The sequence below is a fragment of the Anolis sagrei genome, chromosome 6 (genome assembly GCF_037176765.1).
Source record: "Anolis sagrei isolate rAnoSag1 chromosome 6, rAnoSag1.mat, whole genome shotgun sequence".
NCBI lineage: Eukaryota > Metazoa > Chordata > Lepidosauria > Squamata > Dactyloidae > Anolis > Anolis sagrei.
This window is the reverse complement of record NC_090026.1, coordinates 9,645,087-9,669,921: the sequence shown is the minus strand read 5'-3', so window position 1 is coordinate 9,669,921 and position 24,835 is coordinate 9,645,087. Positions and strand designations below refer to the sequence as shown.

General features: G+C 45.0%; 1 protein-coding gene across 1 annotated transcript in view; it reads right to left on the bottom strand.

Moving 5' to 3' along the window:
• MMP14 (matrix metallopeptidase 14) overlaps positions 1-24,699 on the bottom strand; it is a 38,925-nt gene extending 14,226 nt beyond the window's left edge. The window contains exons 1-4 of the mRNA XM_060780048.2: positions 24,326-24,699; positions 9,704-9,852; positions 2,134-2,256; positions 314-621 (exon numbers count right to left, since the gene is read on the bottom strand). Of these exons, the coding sequence (XP_060636031.2) occupies positions 314-621; positions 2,134-2,256; positions 9,704-9,852; positions 24,326-24,436 (691 nt within the window). The 5' untranslated portion in view covers positions 24,437-24,699. The remainder of the gene's footprint in view (positions 1-313; positions 622-2,133; positions 2,257-9,703; positions 9,853-24,325) is intronic.
• Between the last annotated feature and the right edge of the window lie 136 nt (positions 24,700-24,835).

Sequence of the window (24,835 nt, the reverse complement as noted above, 5' to 3'; positions counted from 1 at the left end):
CCACTTTCATGGGAGCCCTGTGCTGCAACCCCAGTGAATGCGAGGGGCTGACTGTAGAAGGAACCGAATATGAGATTTTGGTCCTCCAGGAAATTCCCTTTCCACCCCAAGATGGAGTGACATTGTGAGAGACAAAGGGAAGTGGAAAAAGGATGTGATATTGTCTGATCTCGAGTTGGTGAGTAGGAGCAGTGTGGATAAACCATTACTTCCTCCTGTGTCTTTTCTCAGTGACTCATCCGCACATCATGCATGTCTTCCACACTTTGCACGCACCCTTCCTTCCCACCATTTCTCTCCTCCATGTACCCACCACTCAGGTCGTCATTGCGGGACGTCCAAGGCTCGGCCGCATCAAAGTGCGTGTCGCCTCCAATGTGGGGCCCAGGGAAATAGGCGTGCGCCAGGAAGCCCCCTTCACCGTCAAAGGGGGTGCTGTCCCCGTGGAAGCCTTCCGCGAAGAAGATCATGATGTCAGCCTGGGGTTCATGTCCCTCGCGCACCAATGAGTACGACACCTCACGGAAACGCAGCGGCGTCACTGATTGCCATACGTTGAAGGCACGACGGATGGCACTGAAGGTGGCATGTTCCCCTACTTTGGGTGTGTAATTCTGGATGCTGCAATAGAAACAGAAGGTGAAACCCCTGTACCAGGCACAACCTTGTCCCAACATTGATTTAGATCTAAGCATCCTGGGTCAGGAGAAGCTTATATTGCCCGTCCTTCAGAAATATGGACTAAGCCGGGTGGATAGATGTTTTATTGATGCTTAGTATTCTCAGCAATGAAGCCCAAAGACTTGTGTGAATCAAAGAACCCTGCGCTTAGCAGTTCAAACACAACTTTGTCTTCATAAAGTGGTGGTTTCTTATTCTGTTTGATTCTCTCAAGGGTGTGATCTGGAATTTTGAAGTTTCCATAACATTTTTTCAAGTGTATTTACACTGTAGAATGAATGCAGTTTGACATCACTTCAACTGGTGACGCAATGCATTAAACCCTTGTGCTGGCAGGACTGCTGACCAAAAGGTTGACAGTTCAAATCCAAGGAATGGGGTGAGCTCCTGTGTGTCAGCTCCAGCTTCTCATGTGAGGATATGAGAGAAACCTCCCACAGGATGGTAAAAAATTGGGGCGTCCCCTGGGCAACATCCTTGCAGACAGCTAATTCCCTCACACCAGAAGCAACTTGCAGTTTCTCAAGTCGTTCCTGACATGAAAAAAACCTGCTATGCTTGATTGCTATAGAGTCTTAGAAGTTATAGTTTGGTGAGACACCAACACTCTTTGGCCAAGAAAATGAAAGACCTTGTAAAACTACAACTCCCAGGATTCCAAGATAATTAGCCAAGATAATAATAGTGGTATCAAACTTAATTCTACAGTGTAGATGCACGCCTAGGTACCACCTTGTGTATCCCTAGCTTCCGCTAAGTCACCTCAAAACCCTGATGTCTACTTACTCCTCTCCTGCTCTCCACATCCTCATATTTCTACCTGTCCCCCTAAAACAATCTTCCACATTCTTCCTCCTTTTTCAACCACATATATTTGCTCTCCCCCTTCACGAAAATCATGAAAAAATTGGCACGCCATCCTTCCTTTGTCTGACAGCCACTTTGAAAACCTTGAGAAGCACTCAAGGCAGCGTGGGAGATGCAAGAATCTGCCCTCTATAGAAACCCAACCATCTTGTTTATATTGCAAAAATTATAGGTTTGTTTGGAGTTTCAGATTTCTTCCTTTTTTAAAAGTAGCTAAAGTGTGAGAGTGTGCTCAGGAAATCCAGTAAAAGCGATGGAGAATCACATGTCATATAGCCTTTGGCCCTCTAACTCAGAAACTAAGAAGACATCACAAGGTTGTTGGTACTCATTTGTTTTTCTCCTCGCCCTCTGCCATACTTCTCATGATCAAAAGCACAACATCTAATTGATTTCCTGATCAGGATGAAGCATATACAAACAAATGTCCAGTAGGCATTCTTTTTCTCATCCATCCTTGCAGCCCAATGACATTAATGCTTTCCCTATAATGGACCCAACACAAGGCTAACCTTCTCCCCATTTCAATAGTCCCTTCCTCCTCCTAGCACCCTGTAAAAGGCTGGCTCCTCTTCCAATCCTTACCAAAAGGTCAGATCGTAGTGTGACCATTTCAGCCCCTGGATGGCATAACGCCTGCGTCGCACATTGGCCTTGATCTCTGCACCAAATTTATCAGGGACACCACAACGGGGCCTCTTCATAGCCCTGGAAAAAAAGGAAGACATCTTTAGATGAGGATAGTGTTCATAGCACACACATTTTTCTGCTGGTCTACCCAACTACGGTCAAAATCCTACAATGTTTTTTTTCATTAGTAGCCACAATAACTTCATTGGTCACCTTGCTTAAAGTTTCCTATCTTTTCTGAGGACTTCGCCTTTACAGTTGCCCTTACAGAGAACAAGCCCTATGAGGAGCGGCTTAAGGAGCTGGGCATGTTTAGCGTGAAAAAGAGAAGGCCGAGAGGGGATATGATAGCCATGTATCAATATGTGAGAGGAAGCCACAGGGAGGAGGAGGGAGCAAGCTTGTTTTCTGCTTCCTTGGAGACTAGGACAATGGCTTCAAACTACAAGAGAGGAGATTCCATCTGAACATGAGGAAGAACTTCCTGACTGTGAGAGCCGTTCAGCAGTGGAACTCTCTGCCCCGGAGTGTGGTGGAGGCTCCTTCTTTGGAAGCTTTTAAACATAGGGTGGATGGCCATCTGTTAGGGGTGATTTGAAGGCAATATTCCTGCTTCTTGGCAGGAGGTTGAACTGGATGGCCCATGAGGTCTCTTCCAACTCTTTGATTCTATGATTCTATGATTCTATGGTTTGAGCATATGACTCTGAAGGCCAGGGTTCAAATCCTTTCTCAGCCAAAGAAACTCATCAGATGGCCTTGGGATAAATCATACTCTTTTGGCTTCAAAGAAAACCCTCTCTGAACACATTTTGGCAAGGAAAGCCCATGATAAGGTCACCTTAGGGGAAGCATGGGCAAACGTTGGCCCTCTGGGTGTTTTTGACTTCAACTCCCACAATTCCTAACAGCCTCAGGCCCTTTCATAGAATCATAGAATCAAAGAGTTGGAAGAGACCTCATGGGCCATCCAGTCCAACCCCCTGCCAAGAAGCAGGAATATTGCATTCAAATCACCCCTGAGATGGCCATCCAGCCTCTATTTAAAAGCTTCCAAAGAAGGAGCCTCCATCACACTCCAGGGCAGCGAGTTCCACTGCTGAACAGCTCTCACAGTCAGGAAGTTCTTCCTAATGTTCAGGTGGAATCTCCTTTCTTGTAGTTTGAAGCCATTGTTCCTTGTCCTAGTCTCCAGGGCAGCAGAAAACAAGCTTGCTCCCTCCTCCCTATAATTTCCACTTACATATTTATACATGGCCATCATGTTTCCTCTCAGCTTTCTCTTCTGAAGGCTAAACATTCCCAGCTCTTTTAGCCACTCCTCATAGGGCTTGTTCTCCAGATCCTTGATCCTTTGAGTCACCCTCCTCTGGACACATTCCAGCTTGTCAACATCTCCCTTCAATTGCAGTACCCAGAATTGGACACAGTATTTCAGGTGTGGTCTGACCGAGGCTGAATAGAGAGAAGGAGGACCGCCTCCCATGATTGTTGTGCCCATGATGGCACATTTCCAAATGGGCCATTACATCGCTGCCAGTACTTCAAAATTAATCACACCAGCACTTTATATATGGCCCAGTTAATCATTCAAGCCCAGAAACACCAGCATCCCTGCAATTTTCACACACTATAGTCAACCAAAATTGTGTCTGCATTCATATTACAAATATTATGAATCTCACAAGCTCCTTGGAGTCCTAGCATCTCCACTCCAGAATAAATGGGATTTGACCCCCACTAACTGCCATGGCTCAAGCTATGGAATACTAGGAGTCATAGTTTGGTGAAGCACCAGCACTCTTTGGCCAAGAGAGTGAAAAAACCATGCCAAACTATACGTCCCATTATTCCATAGTATTGAGTCACAGCAGTTAAAGTGGTGTCAAATGACATTCATTCTGCAGAGGAGATGCACCACAAAGTGATGTGGAACAACTAGGTTGGAACAAGGTTTTGTGCAGTGAAAAGTAGGGATAGTCATTGAAAAACAATATACCTGAATCTCTCTTACACATACTTGCCTCTCCTTTTGTACACACAACTCTATTCTTCCTTAATTTGGCACAATCGACCTTTCCGGCCACCTGGTTGTTCTGTCTCTCAGGTCTCCTTCATTCCACATCCACAAAGTTTACTCTCTTTTGCATAATGTGACACCTTTGTGTGAAGATTTGGCACAATCTCCGGCAGGCACTAAACTTATCCTAATTCACTGCTGCCATGTTCCAGAAGCATCTCGCCCACATCTATGACAGGCATTTATTATTATTATTATTATTATTATTATTATTATTATTATTATTATTATTTACATCGCTTCTACCCCGCCCTTCTCACCCCTGAAGGGGGACTCAGGGCAGCTTACATTGGGCTGCCATAATGCCATAATATCAATACAACAACATAAAATCAAATACATAGAAAATTAACAATAACATCCACAGAAGTTTTGAGGTCTGTTAAAAACTAGGCAAGTGGGGTTTATATATCTGTGGAATAATGTCCAGGGTGGGAGAAAGAACTCTTTGTCTGTTTGAGGCAAGTGTGAATGTTGCAATTGGCCACTTTGATTAGCATTTAATTGCCTTCTAGCTTCAAAGCCTGGCTGATTGCTGCCTGGGGAGATCCTTTGTTGGGAGGTGGCCTTTGAAAGTTTCATACCGGAACATGGTCATGCATTCTGGAAAACTCACAGCAATCCAGTGATTCTGGCTATGAAAGCCTTCAACAACACTATCCTCCTTCCATTTGCTTCACCTCCATTTCCAGTCCTTCCTCTCTTGTGCCTGGTTTCCAGACGGGAAGATCTATGGGGATGCAGACTCTCATCCAAGTGCCATTGCTTTGCATTTGCGTTAAACAGTTTGCTGATTTCTTCCTCCTCCTTCCTTCTCTGTGTGTATGGGTACTACACATATATTTCCTTTGGCAAGACTAATTGTTTTATTGTAAGCTATCCACATTCGTGGGGTTCGCTTTTGTGGATTTGGTTAGTCACGGATTTGATTAAAATGTTCTCTAATGTTGATCCATGGGGGTGACATGGCCATGGGATTTCTAAAAGACCGACAACGCTTACAGGGATTTGCCAGTCTTTCAGAAATGTGGCTTGAGCTGGAGGAATTTGTGATAGATATATTATTGATGGATTAAGAATTCTCAGCATCAAAGCCTAAAGAAGGCATTTGTGTGAATCAAAGAACCCTACACTAAGCATTTCAAACACAACTTTGCCTTCATAAAGATATGATTTCCGATTCAGTTTGATTCTGTCCAGGATGTGGTCTGGAATCCTGATGTTCATGAAGGATGCAGAATTAATGCAATTTGATACTTTAACTGCATTTACTCTAAGTTTTTGATTAATGGGAAATGTAGTTCTACAAGCCTTTTAGCCTTCCTTGTCCAAGAGTGCTGCTGCCTCACCAAACTACAAATCCCAGGATTCAAGAGCATTTTTCCATAGGAGGGAAAGTAATGTCAAGTTGCATTAATTCTACGGCAAAGATGCCCCCATAGTAGTTTCTCAGGACAGTCTATTCTACAGTGTAGATCATCGTTTCTCAACCTTGGGATCGGGACCACTGTGGGGGTCGCAGGAGGTTTCAGGAGTCGCCAAAGACCATCAGATACATATATTTCTGATGGTCTTAGGAACCCCTTTGGCAGAGAAGGCTGAAGCTCTCTCTGCCTGTCCTTCTCTTCCTTTTTGGAAACAGACTGTGAATTCTCCCATCAAAAGCCCTTCTCCACTATGATTGATCAGTCTCTCAGCCAAGGGGAGGGCTGTTTATGAGACTCCAAGCAGGGAGGGGAGAGCAGGCAAGCTCAGCGCATGGCAGCATGGTGTGAATGTGCGGGCGAGGGAGAGCATGTGAGGCTGGAAAGAGTCTCACGCCAGCAAGTCCCTTCAAGGCATGGGAGTTCTGTGTGGCAAGTTTGGCCCAATTCTATTGTTGGTGGGGTTCAGCATGCTCTTTGATTGTAGGTGAACTATAAATCCCAGCAACTCCCAAATGTCCAGGTCTATTTTCTCCAAACTCCACCAGTGTTCACATTTGGGCATATTGAGTATTCATGCCAAGTTTGGTCCAGTTCTATCATTGTCTGAGTCCATAGTGCTCTCTGGATGTAGGTGAACTACAACTCCAAAAACTCAAAGTCATTGTTCACCAAACCCTTACAGTATTTTCTGTTGGTCAAGGGAGTTCTGTGATGTAGTTTGGTTCAATTCCATTGTTGATGGACTTCAGAATGCTCTTTGATTGTTGGTTAACTATAAATCCCAGCAACTACAACTAGACAATGTCAAGGTCTATTTTACTCCACCAGTGTTCACATTTGGGCATATTGAGTATTCGTGCCAAGTTTGGTCCAGTTCTATCATTGTCTGAGTCCATAGTGCTCTCTGGATATAGATGAACTACAACTCCAAAAACTCAAAGTCATTGTTCACCAAACCCTTACAGTATTTTCTGTTGGTCAAGGGAGTTCTGTGTGTCAAGTTTGGTTCAATTCCATTGTTGATGGACTTCAGAATGCTCTTTGACTGTAGGTTAACTATAAATCCCAGCAACCACAACTCCCAAATGACAAAATTAATTCTGTTCCCCCCAACCCCACCAGTATTCAAATTTGGGTGTATCTAGTATTTGTGCCAAATTTGGTCATGAATGAAAATATATCATAATGTAAATATATCAGATATTTACATGACGATTCATAACAGCAGCAAAATTACAGTTATGAAGTAGCAAAGAAAATAATGTTATGGTTGGGAGGCACCACAACATGAAAAACTGTATTAAGGGGTTGTGAAATTAGGAAGGTTGGGAACCACTGGTGTAGATCCACTTTATACTGGGAAAAGGCTACTGATTTGCTTCTATAACAAATATTATGGGAAATACACAGCGCTTTCCCCTGCTCCAGTTCCCATTGAGACAGTAGTAATGCTGTGATCTAGAGTTCTGTAGCCACTTTCCGTAACTCCAAAAAATCCCAGTTCCTCTTTCTTTGCACTCTTGTGGTGCAACGTTTCGTGATGTGGAGTTCCACTGGGTCAACCATGACTCTACTAGACACCGTTTGCTGCACCAGGGCCACCCCGGGACAGGATGCTGCTGAGCCACACAGTCTGTTTGCCAACACTGGAAACCAAAGGCAGTCGGCCAGCTCCCTGGCCACAACCACAGGGCCCTTCTTGCTCTGGGTTACATCATGGCCTTTTTGGTGGTTTCATAACATCTCCCTCCTGCCACCAGCATTTCAAGGCTCCTTGAGGATTTTTTCCATCATATTCAAGAAAAGCTGCCTGCAGCTCTTCAGGCATCTAAAATCTTTTCCTCCATCACCTGGTGTCTTGCCTTGTTGGAGTATGAGATTGTCCATTTGTAATGGCTTGAGGGCCAATTTGGGATGCATCGATACTTGTAGAATTAAAGCAGCTTGGTACCACTTTAACTTCCATGGCTCAATGCTATGGAAATCTGAGTGCTGTAGCATTGCACGGTTTTGAGCCTACTCTGTCTCACCAAACTACAGATCCCGGGATTCCATAGCATTGGGCCATAGCAGATAAACTGGTGCCAAACTAGAGTAATTCAATAGTGTAGATGCACCCTATAACTCTGGAGATTGAGTTTGAATCCTCGCTCAGCTATATGAGTCAAGCCTCATCTTGAGGCTTGACTACTGTAACGCCCTCTACATTGGCCTTCCTTTGTCAGTGATCCAGAAACTGAAGCTGGTGCAAAATGTGGTGGCTCATCTTCTTGCGGGGGTGCCGGAGAGGTGTCGTATCACCCCAATCCTACAACAGCTGCACTGGCTTCCGATTGAGAACCGGATTACTTTTAAGGTGTTGGTACTAACCTTTAAGGCCTTATATGGTCTGGGGCCGGCGTACCTGAGGGCCCGCTTATCCCCCTACCAACCCCAGAGATTACTTCGGTCCGAAGACCAAAATTTGCTTGAAGTCCCCAACATCCGGCCTTATCATCTGTCCTCTACTAGGCAGAGAGCCTTCTCGATTGTGGCCCCTTATTTATGGAATGCCTTGCCAGTTGAAACCCAAACCATCCGCGAGCTCATAGGAAAGCCTGTAAAACCTTTCTTTTCCGACAAGCTTTCGATGGGTGAATAACTCGGGACTATGTCTGTTCTCGTTTTTATTGTATTTTTAAGTTGGTTGTATTGTTTTAATCTACTGCTGTAAACCGCTCCAAGCCAAATTGGGAGTGGCGGTATACAAGTCAAATAAATAAATGAATAAAGACCCACCTTGAGCACAACATGTAATGGTTTGAGCCTATGACTCTAGAGGCCAGGGTTCAAATCCTTTCTCAGCCATAGAAACTCACGAGATGGCCTTGGGATAAATCACACTCTTTCAGCTTCAAAGAAAACCCTCTCTGAACACATTTTGGCAAGGAAAGCCCATGATACGGTCACCTTAGGGGAGGCATGGGCAAACTTTGGCCCTCTGGGTGTTTTGAACTTCAACTCCCACAATTCCTAACAGCCACAGGCCCTTTCATAGAATCATAGAATCAAAGAGTTGGAAGAGACCTCATGGGCCATCCAGTCCAACCTCCTGCCAAGAAGCAGGAATATTGCATTCAAATCACCCCTGACAGATGGCCACCCAGCCTCTGTTTAAAAGCTTCCAAAGAAGGAGCCTCCACCACACTCCGGGGAAGTGAGTTCCACTGCTGAACGGCTCTCACAGTCAGGAAGTTCTTCCTCATGTTCAGATGGAATCTCCTTTCTTGTAGTTTGAAGCCATTGTTCCTTGTCCTAGTCTCCAGGGAAGCAGTAAACAAGCTTGCTCCCCCCTCCCTGTGGCTTCCTCTCACATATTTATATATGGCTATCATATCTCCTCTCATCCTTCTCTTCTTTGGGCTAAACATGCCCAGCTCCTTAAGCCGCTCCTCATAGGACTTGTTCTCCAGACCCTTGATCATTTTAGTCGCCCTCCTCTGGACACATTCCAGCTTGTCAATATCTCCTTTCCCCCTTAAGCTGTTAGGAAGTACAAAACACCTGAAGGGCCCAAGTTTGCCCAAGCCTAAGGAAGGGGCCTGAGTCTCTTAAGAATTGTGGGAGTTGAAGTCCAAAACACCAACAGGGCTGAAGTTTTCCATGTCTGCCTTAGGACATCATAAATGACATTTTTCAGCTGTTTACATCAAAAGATACGAACATCTGTCCTTGCATTCTCTTTGCTGTTTTTCTCCCACCAAGGTGTGATGAAAACATCCAACTGCAAAGCACTGAAAGTTATTTCTCTGGACTACAGCTCCCAGAATTCACCAGTTAATCTAACCACTGGCCATGCTAGCTTGCAAACTCTATTCCAAAATGGTAACTTTTTTCCAAACTCTACCTAACCGATACATACAAATAGCAATGTTGCAGTTTTGGCTGTCCATGCAACCAAAGCAATATCAAATCTAATAGTGAAGAATTGTTGCAAGACATGACAAAAAGGATGGAAAGACTTTGAAAAGTTGCTTACTTCAGGGTCTCCGAGTCGGACTTGCCAGTCACCTGGAGCCCATAAAACCGCTGCATGGCAGCGATGGCAGCCGAAAGCGACTGTGGGGAGCGCTGAGTATGCGTGCGAAGGTCACCCGGTGGTAGATAGCCATATTGCTGTAGCCAAGCCTGGTGAGAGAATCAGAACAAAAATGTGAGAAAGAGTAGGAAAAACGTTTTGAAAATACACAGAACCCAAACTAGACATCGCCTGCACCAGAACTATAATTATTTTATTAATTTATATACAGTCACCGGGTATCTGTGAATTTTCCGGTCTGAATGGCCATACTCCAGAAGCATTCTCTCCTGATGTTTCACCTGCACCTATGGCAGGCATCCTCAGAGGTTGTGAGGTTTGTTGGAGACTAGGCAAGTGGGGTTTATAGTCTCCAACAAACCTCACAACCTCTGAGGATGCCTGTCATAGATGTGAGTGAAACGTCATAGTAACACAGTGATTCCAGCCATGAAAGCCTTCGACAACACATATCAGACAGCCTCTGGATTTAGGAGCATGGGCCACCCATAAGAGTGAAAATATGTGAAATTAAAAGTGCTATGTTTCTTATCTTTTGGTCTTATATAAATCTCCATCTCTCTATATATATCTACATTATTAAATTGCTATTTTGAATCAGTCAGAACATCTCTCCAGGGATTTGTAGGTCCTCCATCACAACTCTGTGGTCAGTTTCTCCTGAAAGCAGAGTATAGGATTGCACTGAAGGACCTAGAGCAGGCATGGGCAAACTTTGGCTCTCCAAGTGTTTTGGACTTCAACTCCCACAATTCCTAACAGCCTCAGGCCCCTTCCTTAAGCTTAAATGACTGAGGGGGAAAAGAAAAGGGCCTGAGGCTGTTAGGAATTATGGGAGTTGAAGTCCAAAACACCTGGAGGACCAAAGTTTGTCTATGCCTGACCTAGAGCGTCCTAGAGAGGACATTTTCATCAACTCTGTGAGTCATTAAATTTGCAAAAGTCAAACCAATTATATTGCTATTATCCCAACCACGGGATTCAAGGCTGCTAACAACATACAGAACCTCCTTCCAATCAGAATTTTGAGTATTAGTCTGGGGTGCATCTACACTGCAGAATTAATGCAGTTTGATATCAATCACTTTAACTGACAAGGCTCAGTGATATAGGTGTTACTTTACAAGGTCTTTTACCTTTGCCTCACCAAACTACAACTCCCTCTCTGTCAGATGTTTTGATAACCGAGGCACCCTTGTATATTATTCCCAGTCTTTCTACAATACATCACTTTCCTCTCTGGGTTGTTGTAGGTTTTTCGGGCTATATGGCCATGTTCTAGAGGCATTCTCTCCTGACATTTCACCTGCATCTATGGCAAGCATCCTCAGAGGTAGTGAGGTCACCTCACTACCTCTGAGGATGTTTGCCATAGATGCAGGCGAAACGTCAGGAGAGAATGCCTCTAGAACATGGCCATATAGCCCGAAAAAACCTACGACAACCCAGTGATTCCAGCCATTAAAGCCTTTGACAATACTTTTCTCTCTCTTTCCATAATCTGTCTATCAAGTCCAATTCCCTCATTCCAACATACAGTGACCCCCCCCCCCCCCCGGGTATCCACTGGTGGATCCTCCACGGATACCAAAATCCATGGACATTCCTGTCCCATTATATATGACAGCATAGAAAAATGAGATCCCTTATATAAAGTCAAGGTTTGCTTTTGGGATCCATGGATGCAGAGGACCAACAGTACATGTTTACGTTTCCATCCACTGACCCAGCCTTGACATTCACAAGGTCCACATCTACACTGTAGAACAGGTATGGGCAAAGTTGGTCCCTCCAGGTGTTTTGGACTACAACTCCCACAATTCCTAACAGCCTACCGGCTGTTAGGAATTGTGGGAGTTGCAGTCCAAAACACCTGGAGGGACCAACTTTGCCCATGTCTGCTGTAGAACTAATGTGCTTTGGCACCTCTTTAACTAACCATCAAGGATCAGTGCTATGGAATTGGAGGAGTTAAAGTCATGGTTAAACTGCATTAATTCTACAGTGTGGATGCACTCCAAGCGTGTTGGATCACAACCTCCATCACGGGCAACCCATGCCAAGCTCTGTGAGGATGATGGGAGCTGAGGTCCAGCACAGAAAGAGTAACAAAAAAGTCATTCTTTCCATGTGTCTCTTTTGTTTATCCTGATAATTCCCTAACTGCTCTGTGCCTTCATACCCACTATTATCTCTCCCTTCTTACGTCAGCCCTTGCCAGGCAACAGAGGCTGGAGGCTGGTGGCTGTCTCAATTTCCTCCCTTTCCCCCTTTCCTCTTGATCTTTCTTGTGATTCACTCTGTCTGCATCCATTTCCGGCCCTGGTGACCCTGGGCAAAGGATTGGGGGGAGAAGAGGGGAACGAGAGGTTGGGTAAGACTCCTCCAACATCCGACTCTCTTGGGATAAGATCTTGGGTTTTGCAAAGCTCTGAGATGTTGGGCCCAGCCTAACAAGGATGAAAAGAGTCAAGGAGATGGATAAGAAGAAGGAAAAGTTTGCAAAGAAGGGCAGTGAAAGGAATGACACATATAATCTCACCTTACGTAACATCAGGTGATTTAAGGGGGATATGGCTCGGAGGCAGAAACCCAGGAAACAAGCCCCAATGGATTAAAGGTGTGGAGAGAGGAGGTGAAAGGAGAGTAGTATTAACTCCTTGTGATCAAGGGGTTTGCAGGGAATTGCAAATGCACTTCCTCTTATAGGTCACAAATAAATAAAATTGCACAGGAACTTCAAACGTAACCATTTTATCCTTCCACACATCACATTGCAAACAAACTTCCAACTAAAATCAGGACGGTAAAGAAAGAGCAACACTCAAAAAGCAGGAGAATTCCAGACAAGAATCAAGCAGGGCCAGCTAACACCCTGATTTATTCTTCTCTGCAATTTTCCTGCTTTTTGATTCCCCCAGGCAGCAACCAGCCAGGCTTTGAAGCTGCAAAGCCATTCAATGCTACTCAAGGTGGTCAGTCACAACATTCACACTTGCCTCCATCAGACAAGAGTTTTTTCTCCCACCCTGGACATTATTCCACAGATATATAAACCTCATTTGCCTAGTTTCCAACAGACCTCTCAACTTCTGAGGATGCCTGCCATAGATGTGGGTGAAACGTCAGGAGAGAATGCTTCTGGAACATGGCCATACAGCCTGGAAAACTCATAGCAACCCAAACTTCCAACTATTACAAAGGATGCATCTGTAGAATTAATGCAGTTTGATACCACTTTAACTGCAATGACTCTAACCATGGGAGTTGTAGTTTTACAAGGTCTTAGCTGTCTCTGCTGAACAGTGCTGGGGTCTCTCCAAATTACAACCCCCAGGATTGTAAAGCATTGAGCCATGCTTTGCAATGGTGTACTGAAAGAGAATAATGAATGCATTGGTAGTCATTCACATTTATTTCATATTCATAGAATCATAGAATCAAAGAGTTGGAAGAGACCTCATGGGCCATCCAGTCCAACCCCCTGCCAAGAAGCAGGAATATTGCATTCAAATCACCCCTGACAGATGGCCATCCAGCCTTCACTCCAAGCTATACTGCTCCTGCAGCTGGAAGTTCCATCTAAATACAGAGGAATAAATAAGTGTCTTCTCTTATCACAATGTAACTTTTAATGTCACCAGCAACAGCTTCAGGACAGAAGGAAAATTATATATTAATCTGCAGCCACGAAGAAAAAATGGCCACACTCTTATTTGACAGTTTCCTACAAACATCAGTTTAGCTGCTAAAGCCAGAGCTTGGAAAATTATTCTTTTGGATGACTATCCTCAGAAACCCTCCACTGCCAGCCAGAACTGGGACTCTGGAGCTGTAACACAAAAAATAACTTTTCCAAGCTCTACATGGAACTCCCAATTTGATCCAGTAAGGCTCTTTTCATATTATCATGGCTAATAAACATTAGCATTGCTGAAATTGGCAAATCCTGACTTTGGCTCCTGGCACTATGGATGATACAAGACAGCTGTTTTCCTTCCCTTTGCAAGTTTTATTTATAACACAAGCAATTCACAGTTTCTTGGGATGCATCGACATTGTAGAATTAGTGTAATTTTGGCATGACTTTTACTGCCATGGCTCAGTGCTATGGAATCATGGGAGTTGTAGTTTTACAAGGTCTTCATCCTCCTCTGCCCAAGAATGCTTGAACCTCACCAAACTACAACTCCCATCATCCCACAGCATTGAGCCATGGTAGTTAAAGTGTAGATCAGGCCTGGGTAAACTTGGGCCCTCCCTCTAGGTGTTTTGGACTTCAACTCCCATCATTCCTAACAGCTTCAGGCCCTTTCCTTTTCCCCCTCAGCCGCTTAAGCGGCTGAGGGGGAAAAGGAAGGGGCCTGAGGCTGTTAGGAATGATGGGAGTTGAAACCAAAACACTTAGAGGGCCCAAGTTTGCCCAGGCCTGGTGTAGATGTACCCATTTAGTCCCTAATTCCTTGGGAAAGAAGTCAACTAAATGGGCTCAGTGGATAGGAACTGAGACAGGATCCTAATTCTAAATGTTTGGACATGAGCAGGAATGCAACTAAACAAATATATTTTTCAGACTCGGTACACAAAAGCCTTGCTTTACTCCCAAAGCTTCAGCTGATGTGGCCAGTTGTTGGAACTGGAGCTGAAAAGATTTGGAGAGCCCATGGATCCTTGGAGGAACACCATTAAAAATGTGGTTTGATGTATTGTCGAAGGCTTTCATGGCCGGAATCACTGGGTTGCTGTGAGTTTTCCGGGCTGCCTGGCTCTGTTCCAGAAGCATTCTCTCCTGACATTTCACCCACATCTATGGCAAGCATCCACAGAGGTTATGAGGTCTGTTGGACAACTAGGTAAGTGAGGTTTATATATCTGTGGAATTTCCAGGGTGGGAGAAAGAACTCTTGTCTGCTTGAGGACAGTGCAATTGTCCACCTAACACCTCCCAACAAAGGACCCCCCAGGCAGCAACCAGCCAGGCTTTGAAGCTGAAAGGCCATTCAATGCTAATCAAGGTGGCCAATTCCAACATTCAAACAGACAAGAGTCCTTTCTCCCACTTTGCAGCTTCAAAGCCTGGCTGCTCTCTGCCTGGAGGAATCCTTTGTTGGGAGGTGTTAGCTGGCTCTGATACTAAAAGGGGGGTTAGTAGGACTCAATGTCAAAGGGTGCATTTAGCTCATTTTGACACCACTTTAAATGCCCTGATTCAATGCTAGGTCATAAAATGCTAATCAAGGTGGCCAATTCCAACATTCACACTTGCCTCAAACTGACGAGTCCTTTCTCCCACCTTGCAGCTTCAAAGCCTGGCTGCTCTCTGCCTGGAGGAATTCTTTGTTGGGTGGTGTTAGCTGGCTCTGATACTAAAAGCGGGGTTAGTAGGCCCGAGTGTCAAAGGGTGCACTGTAGAAATAGCTCATTTTGACAGCACATTAAATGCCTTAATTCAATGCTATGCAATCCTGGGAATTGTAGTTTTTTGAGGGATCAGTACTTTGGCAGAGAAAGCTACAACTCCCGGGATTCCATAGCATTGAGCCATGGCAATTAATGGGGGATCAAACTGCATTATTTATACAGTACTAGCTTTCCCCTGCCACGCGTTGCTGTGACCCAGTCTGGTGATCTGGAAAATAAAGTAATGAGAAAGTGTTCGTTTCTAATATATATTTAATTTCTTTATGTTTGCGTTGATGTAGAGATTGTCTGGCTGGCCTACTCCGGAGCATGCAACATAGAATTGTCTTTGTTTAGGGGTGCCTTTCAAATCTATGAAACTATATCTGTGTGTGTGTGTCATCTCTCTCTTTATATATCTATGACTGGATGGCTCTTTGTCAGGAGGGCTTTGATTATGTTTTCTTGCCCTGGTGAAGGGAGTTGGACTGGATGGCCTTAAGTATTTTCTGTTGGTCATGGGAGTTCTGTGTGGGAGGTTTGTCCCAATTCTGTTGTTAGTGGGGTTCAGAATGCTTTTTGATTGTAGGTGAACTATAAATCCCAGTAACTACATCTCCCAAATGGCAATGTCTATTTTCCCCAAACTCCATCTGTGTTTATATTTGGGCGTATTGAGTATTCATGCCAAGTTTGGTCCAGATCCATCATTGTTTGAGTCCACAGTGCTCTCTGGATGTAGGTGAACTACAACTCCAAAATTCAAGGTCAATGCCCACCAAACCCTTTCAGTATTTTCTGCTGGTCATGGGAGTCCTGTGTGCCAAGTTTGGTTCAATTCCATCGTTGGTGGAGTTCAGAGTGCTCTTTGATTATAAGTGAACTATAAATCCCAGCAACTTCAACTCCCAAATGACAAAATCGTATATTTTTTGAGTGATGGTCACTCCTTGTGTAGTGAGACGTTTTGTTGCCACATTTGGTGTGATTTCGTTCATTGGTTCTTTTGTTTTTAAGGTACTCATTTAGATAAGTAATTCTCAAACTCCAGGGCTTTTGGGTTTCAACTTTCAGCAGCCAATTTCACCAATGGTTAGAGTAGGCATGGGCAAACTTTGGTCATCCAGGTGTTTTGGACTTCAACTCCCACAATTTGTAACAGCCAAAACACCTGGAGGACCAAATATTTCCCAAGACTGGGTTAGAGCCTCCTGGAGCTGAAATCCAAAATATCTGGAGGGCCAAAGTTTGGGAAAGAGTGGTGTGGGTGCACCCAAGGGGACACTAAGTCTGACAGTCTCAAGAGTCACTGGCTATTTCTTGCCTTCCTATTTTCCCCGTGACTCCTCGCTTGCCATTTTCGCCAGTGCCAAGTATAAAAAAAGGGTCCTGTGCCCCCGCTCGTATTCCGCTCTCGGCTCTCTTCCCAACCTCCAGGTCCGATCCTTTGCTCAGATAAACTCGTGGCTAAAAATGCTGCCTTGTCTCATGCATGAGGGCTCAAAAATATCCCTTGGAAGAGAAAGAGACACAAACAAGCCCTCGCCCACGCAGGGCTCGGATATACAGTTAGCGGTCCTGCCCTCCTCTTGTTTCATCCCAGGCCAGAGCCTTTCCTCGAGTGAAATCTTGGGGCCTCCGTCCTGTCCGAATGGGCATTCCTCAAGAAGGAGGACAAGGCTCCCTTTTGTCTCTCCTCTGCCACATTCCCATTTCTGGCATTCGCTGCAACTTTCCTCGTTCGGTCATCCCTTTCCAGACCTAAGGTCACAACCGCCATCCTTTGCTTTGTGGAGCTGGGTGCCGCCACTTCCCACAACTGTTCCTTGCTCTGCTTTTTGGTTGCTGGGACCATTTCCTTCCCTCTCTTTTCCAATTGAAAAGAAAGCGAGGGAACACCCACATGAAAAGCTGCCCTCTTCCTGCCAGGTTCCTTCATTCACTGCCCTCTCCTTCCAAGTTTTCCAACTTGCATTTGTTCTTTCTTCCACAAAGAAACTGGCTGCAAGAGAACAAAATCTGGCTACCAGTATTAAAAAACTCTAAAATTACAACAGCACAACAACAGAGAGGAAACAAGCAAGGACATCTAATCACCTCTCAACAAAAGTTTGCTCTAGGCACTGTCAAGCTATTATATGCTAATCAAGGTGGTCAGTTGAAACATTCACACCTAGCTCCAGCAGACAAGAGTCCTTTGTCTCACCCTGGTCATTCCACAGATATATAAACACTATTTCCTAGTTCCAACAGGCCCCACTACCTCTGAGGATGCTTGCCATAGATGCAGGCGAAACGTCAGGAGAGAATGCCTCTAGACCATGGCCATATAGCCCAAACAAACCTACAACAACCCAGTGATTCTGGCCATGAAAGCCTTCGACAATACAGGCTGCAAGAGGTTTCTTTGGTACTGTCTCACCCCCTCCTGGATCACAGATGGGGCAAATGCACCCCAAAACCAAATGAAGACCCCAAGACTATATTTGTGGCAATCCAAAACCTTGGATTTATTTATGCCTCCCAAACCAAGTTGTATTGGTTCACATTCATAGAATCATAAAGTTGGAAGAGACCTCGTGGGCCATCCAGTCCAACCCTATTCTGCCAAGAAGCAAGAAAATCACATTCAAAGCACCCCCGGAAGATGGCCATCCAGCCTCTGCTTAAAAGCCTCCAAAGAAGGAGCCTTCATTACACTCCAGGGCAGAGAGTTCCACTGCTGAACAGCTCTCACAGTCAGGAAGTTATTCCTAATGTTCAGGTGGAATCTCCTTTCCTGTAGTTTGAAGCATTGTTCTGTGTCCTAGTCTCCAGGGCAGCAGAAAACAAGCTTGCTCCCTCCTCCCTATGACTTTGCCTCACATCTTGATACATGGCCCTCATCATGTCTCCTTTCAGCCTTCTCTTCTGCAGGCTAAACACAGCCAGCTCTTTAAGCCACTCCTCATAGGGCTTGTTCTTCAGAATCTTGATAATTTTAGTCACTCATTTCTGGACACATTCCAGCTTGTCAACATCTCCCTTCAATTGTGGTGCCCAGAATTGGACACAGTGTGATTCCAGGTGTGGTCTGACCAAGGCGGAATAGAAGGATAGCACGACTTCTCTGGATCTAGGCACTACACTCCTATTTATGCAGGCTAAAATCTTTGCCCCCTTTCCAACTTTTCCCTTTTATTTTTGTGATTGCAAAACTTTCCACAGTAGCAAAAGAAGAGATTCTTGGACCAGGCAAGAAAAGCTGAAGAGAGGGAGAAAGAGAGAATGCAATAATAACAACTGAGGAAAAGCTGGAAGACAACCAAGGTGGTTTGTTTTTGTCCTTCAAGAATGATTGCATAAGGGGAAGCAATATTTATCAGAAGTTGGAGAGATGGAGGAGTAGACACAAATACATCCAACTAAATGGGAACTTGAAGGAAATCAAGAGGAAAGAGGTTGATGGGATGGGACCACATCTAATTGGTTGTTCCATGGAAGATGGAACATAGCTGATGGAAAAGACGTGGTTGGACAGAAAAGATGGTTAGGCATGATGGAGAGAAACACAGAACAGCCCTTGGCTAAATCTACACTGTGAAATTATTGCAGTTTGAAATCACTTTAATTGCCATGGCTCAATGCTATGGAATCCTGGGATTTGCAGTTTGATGAAACTTTGGCACTCTTTGGAAGAAAAGCCTAAAGCCTTTAAAACTACAGCTCCATGATTCCATAGTATTGAGACATGGCGGTTCAAATGATGTCAAAATGCATTAAATCTATAATATAGACACACGTGTAAACATGTCAACTTTGAAATACATCTTATTTTGCTCAATAGGATTTGCAGTTAAATGTGCATCTTGAAAGAGGCAACAGTAGTGACATGCCCTGAGGCGCAAATCTTTTCCTCTCACCGAACAAGCACCATATACAGTATCTCTCTTCCAAACATCTGTCAAAGTTATGATGGATGGATAGAAAGATAAGGCTAGGGCATGAGTCAGACTGAAAGAAAATAGACAGGAAGGAATCATACAAGGAAGGAAGGAAGGAAGGAAGGAAGGAAGGAAGGAAGGAAGGAAGGAAGGAGGGAGGGAGGGAGGGAGGGAGGGAGGGAGGGAGGGAGGGAGGGAGGGAAGGAAGGAAGGGAAGATGGAAGGAAAGATGGAAGGAAAGATGGAAGGATAGAAGGAATAATAATTATAATTAATAGGAAAGAAGGAAGGAATAATAATACTAGGAAGGAAGGAAGGAAGGAAGGAAGGAAGGAAGGAAGGAAGGAAGGAAAGATGGAAGAATAGAAGGAATAATAATTATAATTTATAGGAAAGAAGGAATAATACTTTGAAGGAAGGAAGGAAAGAAGGAAGGAAGGAAGGAAGGAAGGAAGGTATAATAATACTTTATAGGAAGGAAGGAAGGAAGGAAGGAAGGAAGGAAGGAAGGAAGGAAGGAATAATAGTAATACTTTCTACGAAGGAAGGAAGGGGAAGGGAAGGAAGGGATAATAAAAATACTTTATAGGAAGGAAGGAAGGAAGGAAGGAAGGAAGGAAGGAAGGAAGGAAGGAAGGAATAATAGTAATACTTTCTAGGAAGGAAGGAAGGGGAAGGGAAGGAAGGGATAATAATAATTATAGGAAAGAAGGAAGGAAGGGAGGGAGGGAGGGAGGGAGGGAGGGAAGGGATAATTATAATACTTTATAGGAGGGAGGGAAGAGGGGAGGGATAATAATAATAATAATAATAATAATAATAATAATAATACTTTATAGGAGGGAAGGAAAGAAGGGTTTAGAACAAAGGCAAAAGAAAGGATCTCAGGGCAAGAATCTACATTTGGAGAAAGATCCAGGAAGAGGAAAAATATGGAGATCTATCATTATTTGCAAGATAAACATAAATAAGAAGAAAGTCGTAGAAAAGAACAGCTACTGTTTTATTGAGAGTTTGAGAATGTTGCCATCAAAAGATACAAATCCCACTCCAAAAACTCAAGTAAATAAACACAATTTTAAAACTCACACACAGCTAAAAGAACCAAAAGGATATCGAAAAGCAGATAAGCAGAAGAGCAGAAAGTCTGAAGTGATGACATCGTTCCAAACAGAACAGAATAAAAGATAGTGAGATAATATAAAGCAGGCATGGGCCAACTTTGGCCCTCCCTCCAGGTGTTTGGACTTCAACTCCCACCATTCCTAACAGCCTCAGGCCCCTTCCTTTTCCCCCTCAGCCGCTTAAGCGGCTGAGGGGGGAAAGGAAAGGGACTGAGGCTGTTAGGAATGGTGGGAGTTGGAGTTCAAAGTCCCTTTTTCCTGCTAGAACAGAAAAGAAAGAAAGGGTGAGAGCCAAAGAAATGGTCATCCCAAATTGGAGCACATAAGCTCTACTTAGTAAGGGAATGGGAAAGGTTGGCAAAGGAAGGAATGGAACAGAAAATGCCTTGGCACAGAAAACACCAGTGTTCCATCCAGCTGCAGAACACATCCAAGAAAAGGGAGAGAGAGAGAAAGAAAGAAAGGATAGTAGAAGAAGGAGCAAAGGAGGAGAAGTCGATGGATTGACCAGATGGAAAAAGGAATGTAAATCAAGGAATAGGAGCAAAGGTGATGGGAAGTTTGGCAGAAAGGCAAAGCAGGAGGGGAATGTGTTGGATTCCACAAAGGGGCGTTGAGCCAAAAACTAAAAACAGAAAGAGGAATATGAAAATGGGTTGCTGTGAGTTTTCTGGGCTGCCTGGCCATGTTCCAGAAGCATTATTTCCTGACGTTTCGCCTGCATCTAAGGCAGGCATCCTCAGAGGTTGTGGAAACTAGGCAAGTGGGCCTTATATATCTGTGAAATAATGTACAGGGTGGGAGAAAGATCTCTTCCCTGCTTGAGGCAAGTGTGAATGTTGTAATTGGCTACCTTCATTAGCAATGAATAGCCTTTCAGCTTCAAGTCTGGCTGCCTACTGCCTGGGGGAATCCTTTGCTGGGAGGTATTAGCTGGCTCTGACTGATTCGTGTCTGGAATTCCTCAGTTTTCTGAGTGTTGTTTTTATTGACTGTCCTGATTATAGTTTTTTATAATACTGGTACCCAATAGACTATCAGCTTCAATACTGGCTGTCTACTGCCTGGGCGAATCCTTTCCTGGGAGGTTTTAGCTGGTCCTGATTAATTCATGTCTGGAATTCCTCTGTTTTCTGAGTGTTGTTCTTTATTGACTGTCCTGATTATAGAGATTTTGTAGTACTGGTGCCCAATAGCCTTTCAGCTTCAAATCTGGCTGCCTACTGCCTGGGGGAATCCTTTGCTGGGAGGTATTAGCTGGCCCTGATTGACTCATGTTTGGAATTCCTCTTTTTTCCGAGTGGTGTTATCTATTTATTGTCCTGATTTTTGAGGTTTTTTAAATACTGGTAGATTACCAGATTTTGTTCATATTCATTGTTTTCTTCTTTCTGTTGAACAACAAAGGATTCTCCCAAGCAGGAAGCAGCCAGACCTTGAAGCTGAAAGGCTATTCAATGCTAATCAAGGTGGCCAATTGCAACATTCACACTTGCCTCAAGCAGGCAAGAGTTCTTTCTCCCACCCTGGACATTATTCCACGGATGTATAAACCTCATTTGCCTAGATCCCAACAAACCTCACAAACTCTGAGGATGCTTGCCATAGATGTGGGCGAAACATCAGGAGAGAATGCTTCTGGAACATGGCCATACAGCCCGGAAAATTCACAGCAATGCAGTGATTCCAACCATGAAAGCCTTCACACCAATATGAAAATGGATTAAGTTAGGAAAGAAGGAGGGAAGAAAGACTACATCTACAGACAGATATACCATCAAGATCTTGAGAAGATAGAATATAGGAAGTAAGGATGAGAGGGTTCAATTTGGAGGAAAATATGAGATATGGAAAGTGACGAGACTAAAGCAGGCATGAGCAAACTTTGGCCCTCCAGGTGTTTTGGACGCGAATTACCACAATTCCTAACAGCCAGGAGCTGAAGTCTCCTGGCTGTTAGGAATTGTGGGAATTGGAGTCCAAACTTCACCTGGAGGGCTGAAGTTTGCCCATGTCTGGACTAAAGAGAAATAAAAAGCAAAAGGTTAGGATAAGATGGCACCTGATGGATCAACAATAGTGTTGTCAAAGTCTTTCATGACTGGAATCACTGGGTTGCTGAAAGTTTTCCAGGCTGTATAGCCATGTTCCAGAAGCATTCTCTCCTGATGTTTCACCCACATCTATGGCAGGCATCCTCAGAGGTTGCTGAGGTCTGCTGGAAACTAGGCAAGTAAGGTTTATATATCTGTAGAAGGTCCTGAGTGGGAGTAAAATACTCTTTTGTCTGCTGGAGGTATGTGTGAATGTTTCAATTAATCACCTTGATTTGCATTGAAAAGCCTTACAGCTTCAAAGCCTGGCTGATTCCTGCCTGGAGAAATCCTTTGTTGAGAGGCATTAGCTGGTCCTGATTGTCTCATGTCTTTTCACTCACAGAGGAGTCCCCGGTAGTGCAACTGATTAAACCTTTGTGCCGGCAGGACTGTTGACCAAATGGTTAGCGGTTCGAATCTGAGGAGCGGGGTGAGCTCCCACATGTCAACTCCAGCTTCTCATGTGGGGACATGAGAGAAGCCTCCTACAGGATAGTAAAATATCCAGGCAATGTCCCCTGGGAGGTACTAACTGGCCCTGATTGTCTCATGTCTTTTCACTTGCCGAGGAGTCCCGGGTGCTGCAATGGGTTAAACTCTTGTGCCGGCAGGACTGCTGACTGAAAAGTTGGCGGTTCGAATCTGGAGAGTGGGGTGAGCTCCTGCCTGTCAGCTCCAGCTTCTCATGTGGGGACATGAGAGAAGCCTCCCTTGGGATGGTAAAATATCTGCGCTATGTCCCCTGGGTAACGTCCTTGCAGACAGCCAATTCTCTGACAGCAGAAACGAATTGTAGTTTCTCAAGTTGCTCCAGAGTTTTGAATCTGAGGAGCGAGGTGAGCTCCCACCTGTAAGCTCCAGCTTCTCATGTGGGGACATGACAGAAGCCTCCCTTAGGATGGTAAAATATCTGGGCTATGTCCCCTGGGTAACGTCCTTGCAGACAGCCAATTCTCTGACAGCAGAAACGAATTGTAGTTTCTCAAGTTGCCCCAGAGTTTTGAATCTGAGGAGCGAGGTGAGCTCCCACCTGTAAGCTCCAGCTTCTCATGTGGGGACATGACAGAAGCCTCCCTTAGGATGGTAAAATATCTGGGCTATGTCCCCTGGGTAACGTCCTTGCAGACAGCCAATTCTCTGACAGCAGAAACGAATTGTAGTTTCTCAAGTTGCTCCAGAGTTTCAAATCTGAGGAGCGAGTTGAACTCCCATCTGTTAGCTCCAGCTTCTCATGCAGGGACATGAGAGAAGCCTCTCATAGGACAGTAAAATATCCGGGCAATGTCTCCTGGGCAACGTCCTTGCAGACGGCCAATTCTCTCACACCAGAAGCGACTTGTTGTTATCTCAAGTTGCTCCAGACATGAAAAAAAATCTAGTTTCCAACAGACCTCAACAACTTTGCCACAGAGGTGGGCGAAATGTCAGGAGAGAATGCTTCTGGAAGATGGCCATACAGTTTGGAAAACTCACAGCAACACAGATTCAAAAAAATGGTTTGATCCATTAGAGAAGGAAAAGTTGCCAAGTTTGCAGCAACTGGATTAAATGCAGGGAAGAAGGCAGCAAAGCATAGAAAGGAGCCAGCTCTGCACCAGGCAAGTGGAGACAAGCAAAGCAAAGAAAGGAACTCAATTTGAGGGAGAGAGAAAGAGAGAGGCATGGAAAAAGGGAAGGAGAAAGCCCTGCTGGCAGAGGACAAGGCAATGGAAATGAAGGAAAGGGAGGGAGATTGGAAGAAAAGGGAGGAAAACACAGAGAGAGCTAGAGAGGAGAAGAAAGAAGGGAATGGAAAAGTTTTGGAGTGGAGGAGTGAGAGGAGAAGGGGTGCCAAAGTCTCACATTTCTTTGCTGGGAGTGAAGAAGGGAAGGATCCCCTGGAAGAAGTCCCACCAGATGAGGGATGCAAGGGATGCAAGGGAGCAACAGGTCCTGGGAGCAAGAGGAGAAAGAGGCAAAGAGGGGGGAAGGAAATCTCGCGTGGGAATGGCTGGTTGGGGGCACAGAGCCCGGACTCACCTCGGGGCTGAAGCGGGAGGAAGAGGAGGAGGAGGAGAAGCCTTGGGGCAAGAGGGCGCCCAGGGCCAGGGCCAGGGGCAAGAGGCGCAGGAGGGCCGGCCAAAGAGGCATGCTTCGGGGGTCTCTCTCTTTCTTTCTTTCTCTCTCTCTTTCTTTCTTTGGGGGCGAGAGCCACGCGAGGAGGGGGCGCCTGCGGTGGGTCGTCTGCCTTCCCTGGCCCAGCCTGGCCCTTCCTGGCTCTCGGGCGCTTCTCCTTCTCCCTCGCGAAGTGGAGACGTGGTGGGGCGCGGGGTCTGGCTCCAATTAGAGAGAAGGTTCTGCGGGGAGAGGAAGGAGCCCAAAGCCCAAGAAGGAGGGGAGGAAGGGCCAAGCTCCTCCTGGAAAACGGAAGGAGGAGGAGGAGGGGATAGAGGAGGGGGCAAGGAAGGGGGAGAGGCAGAAAGGAGGAGAGAGAGGGAGAGGAGGAAAGGAAGGAGACAAGATGGGACGAAGGAAAGACGGGGGAAGAAA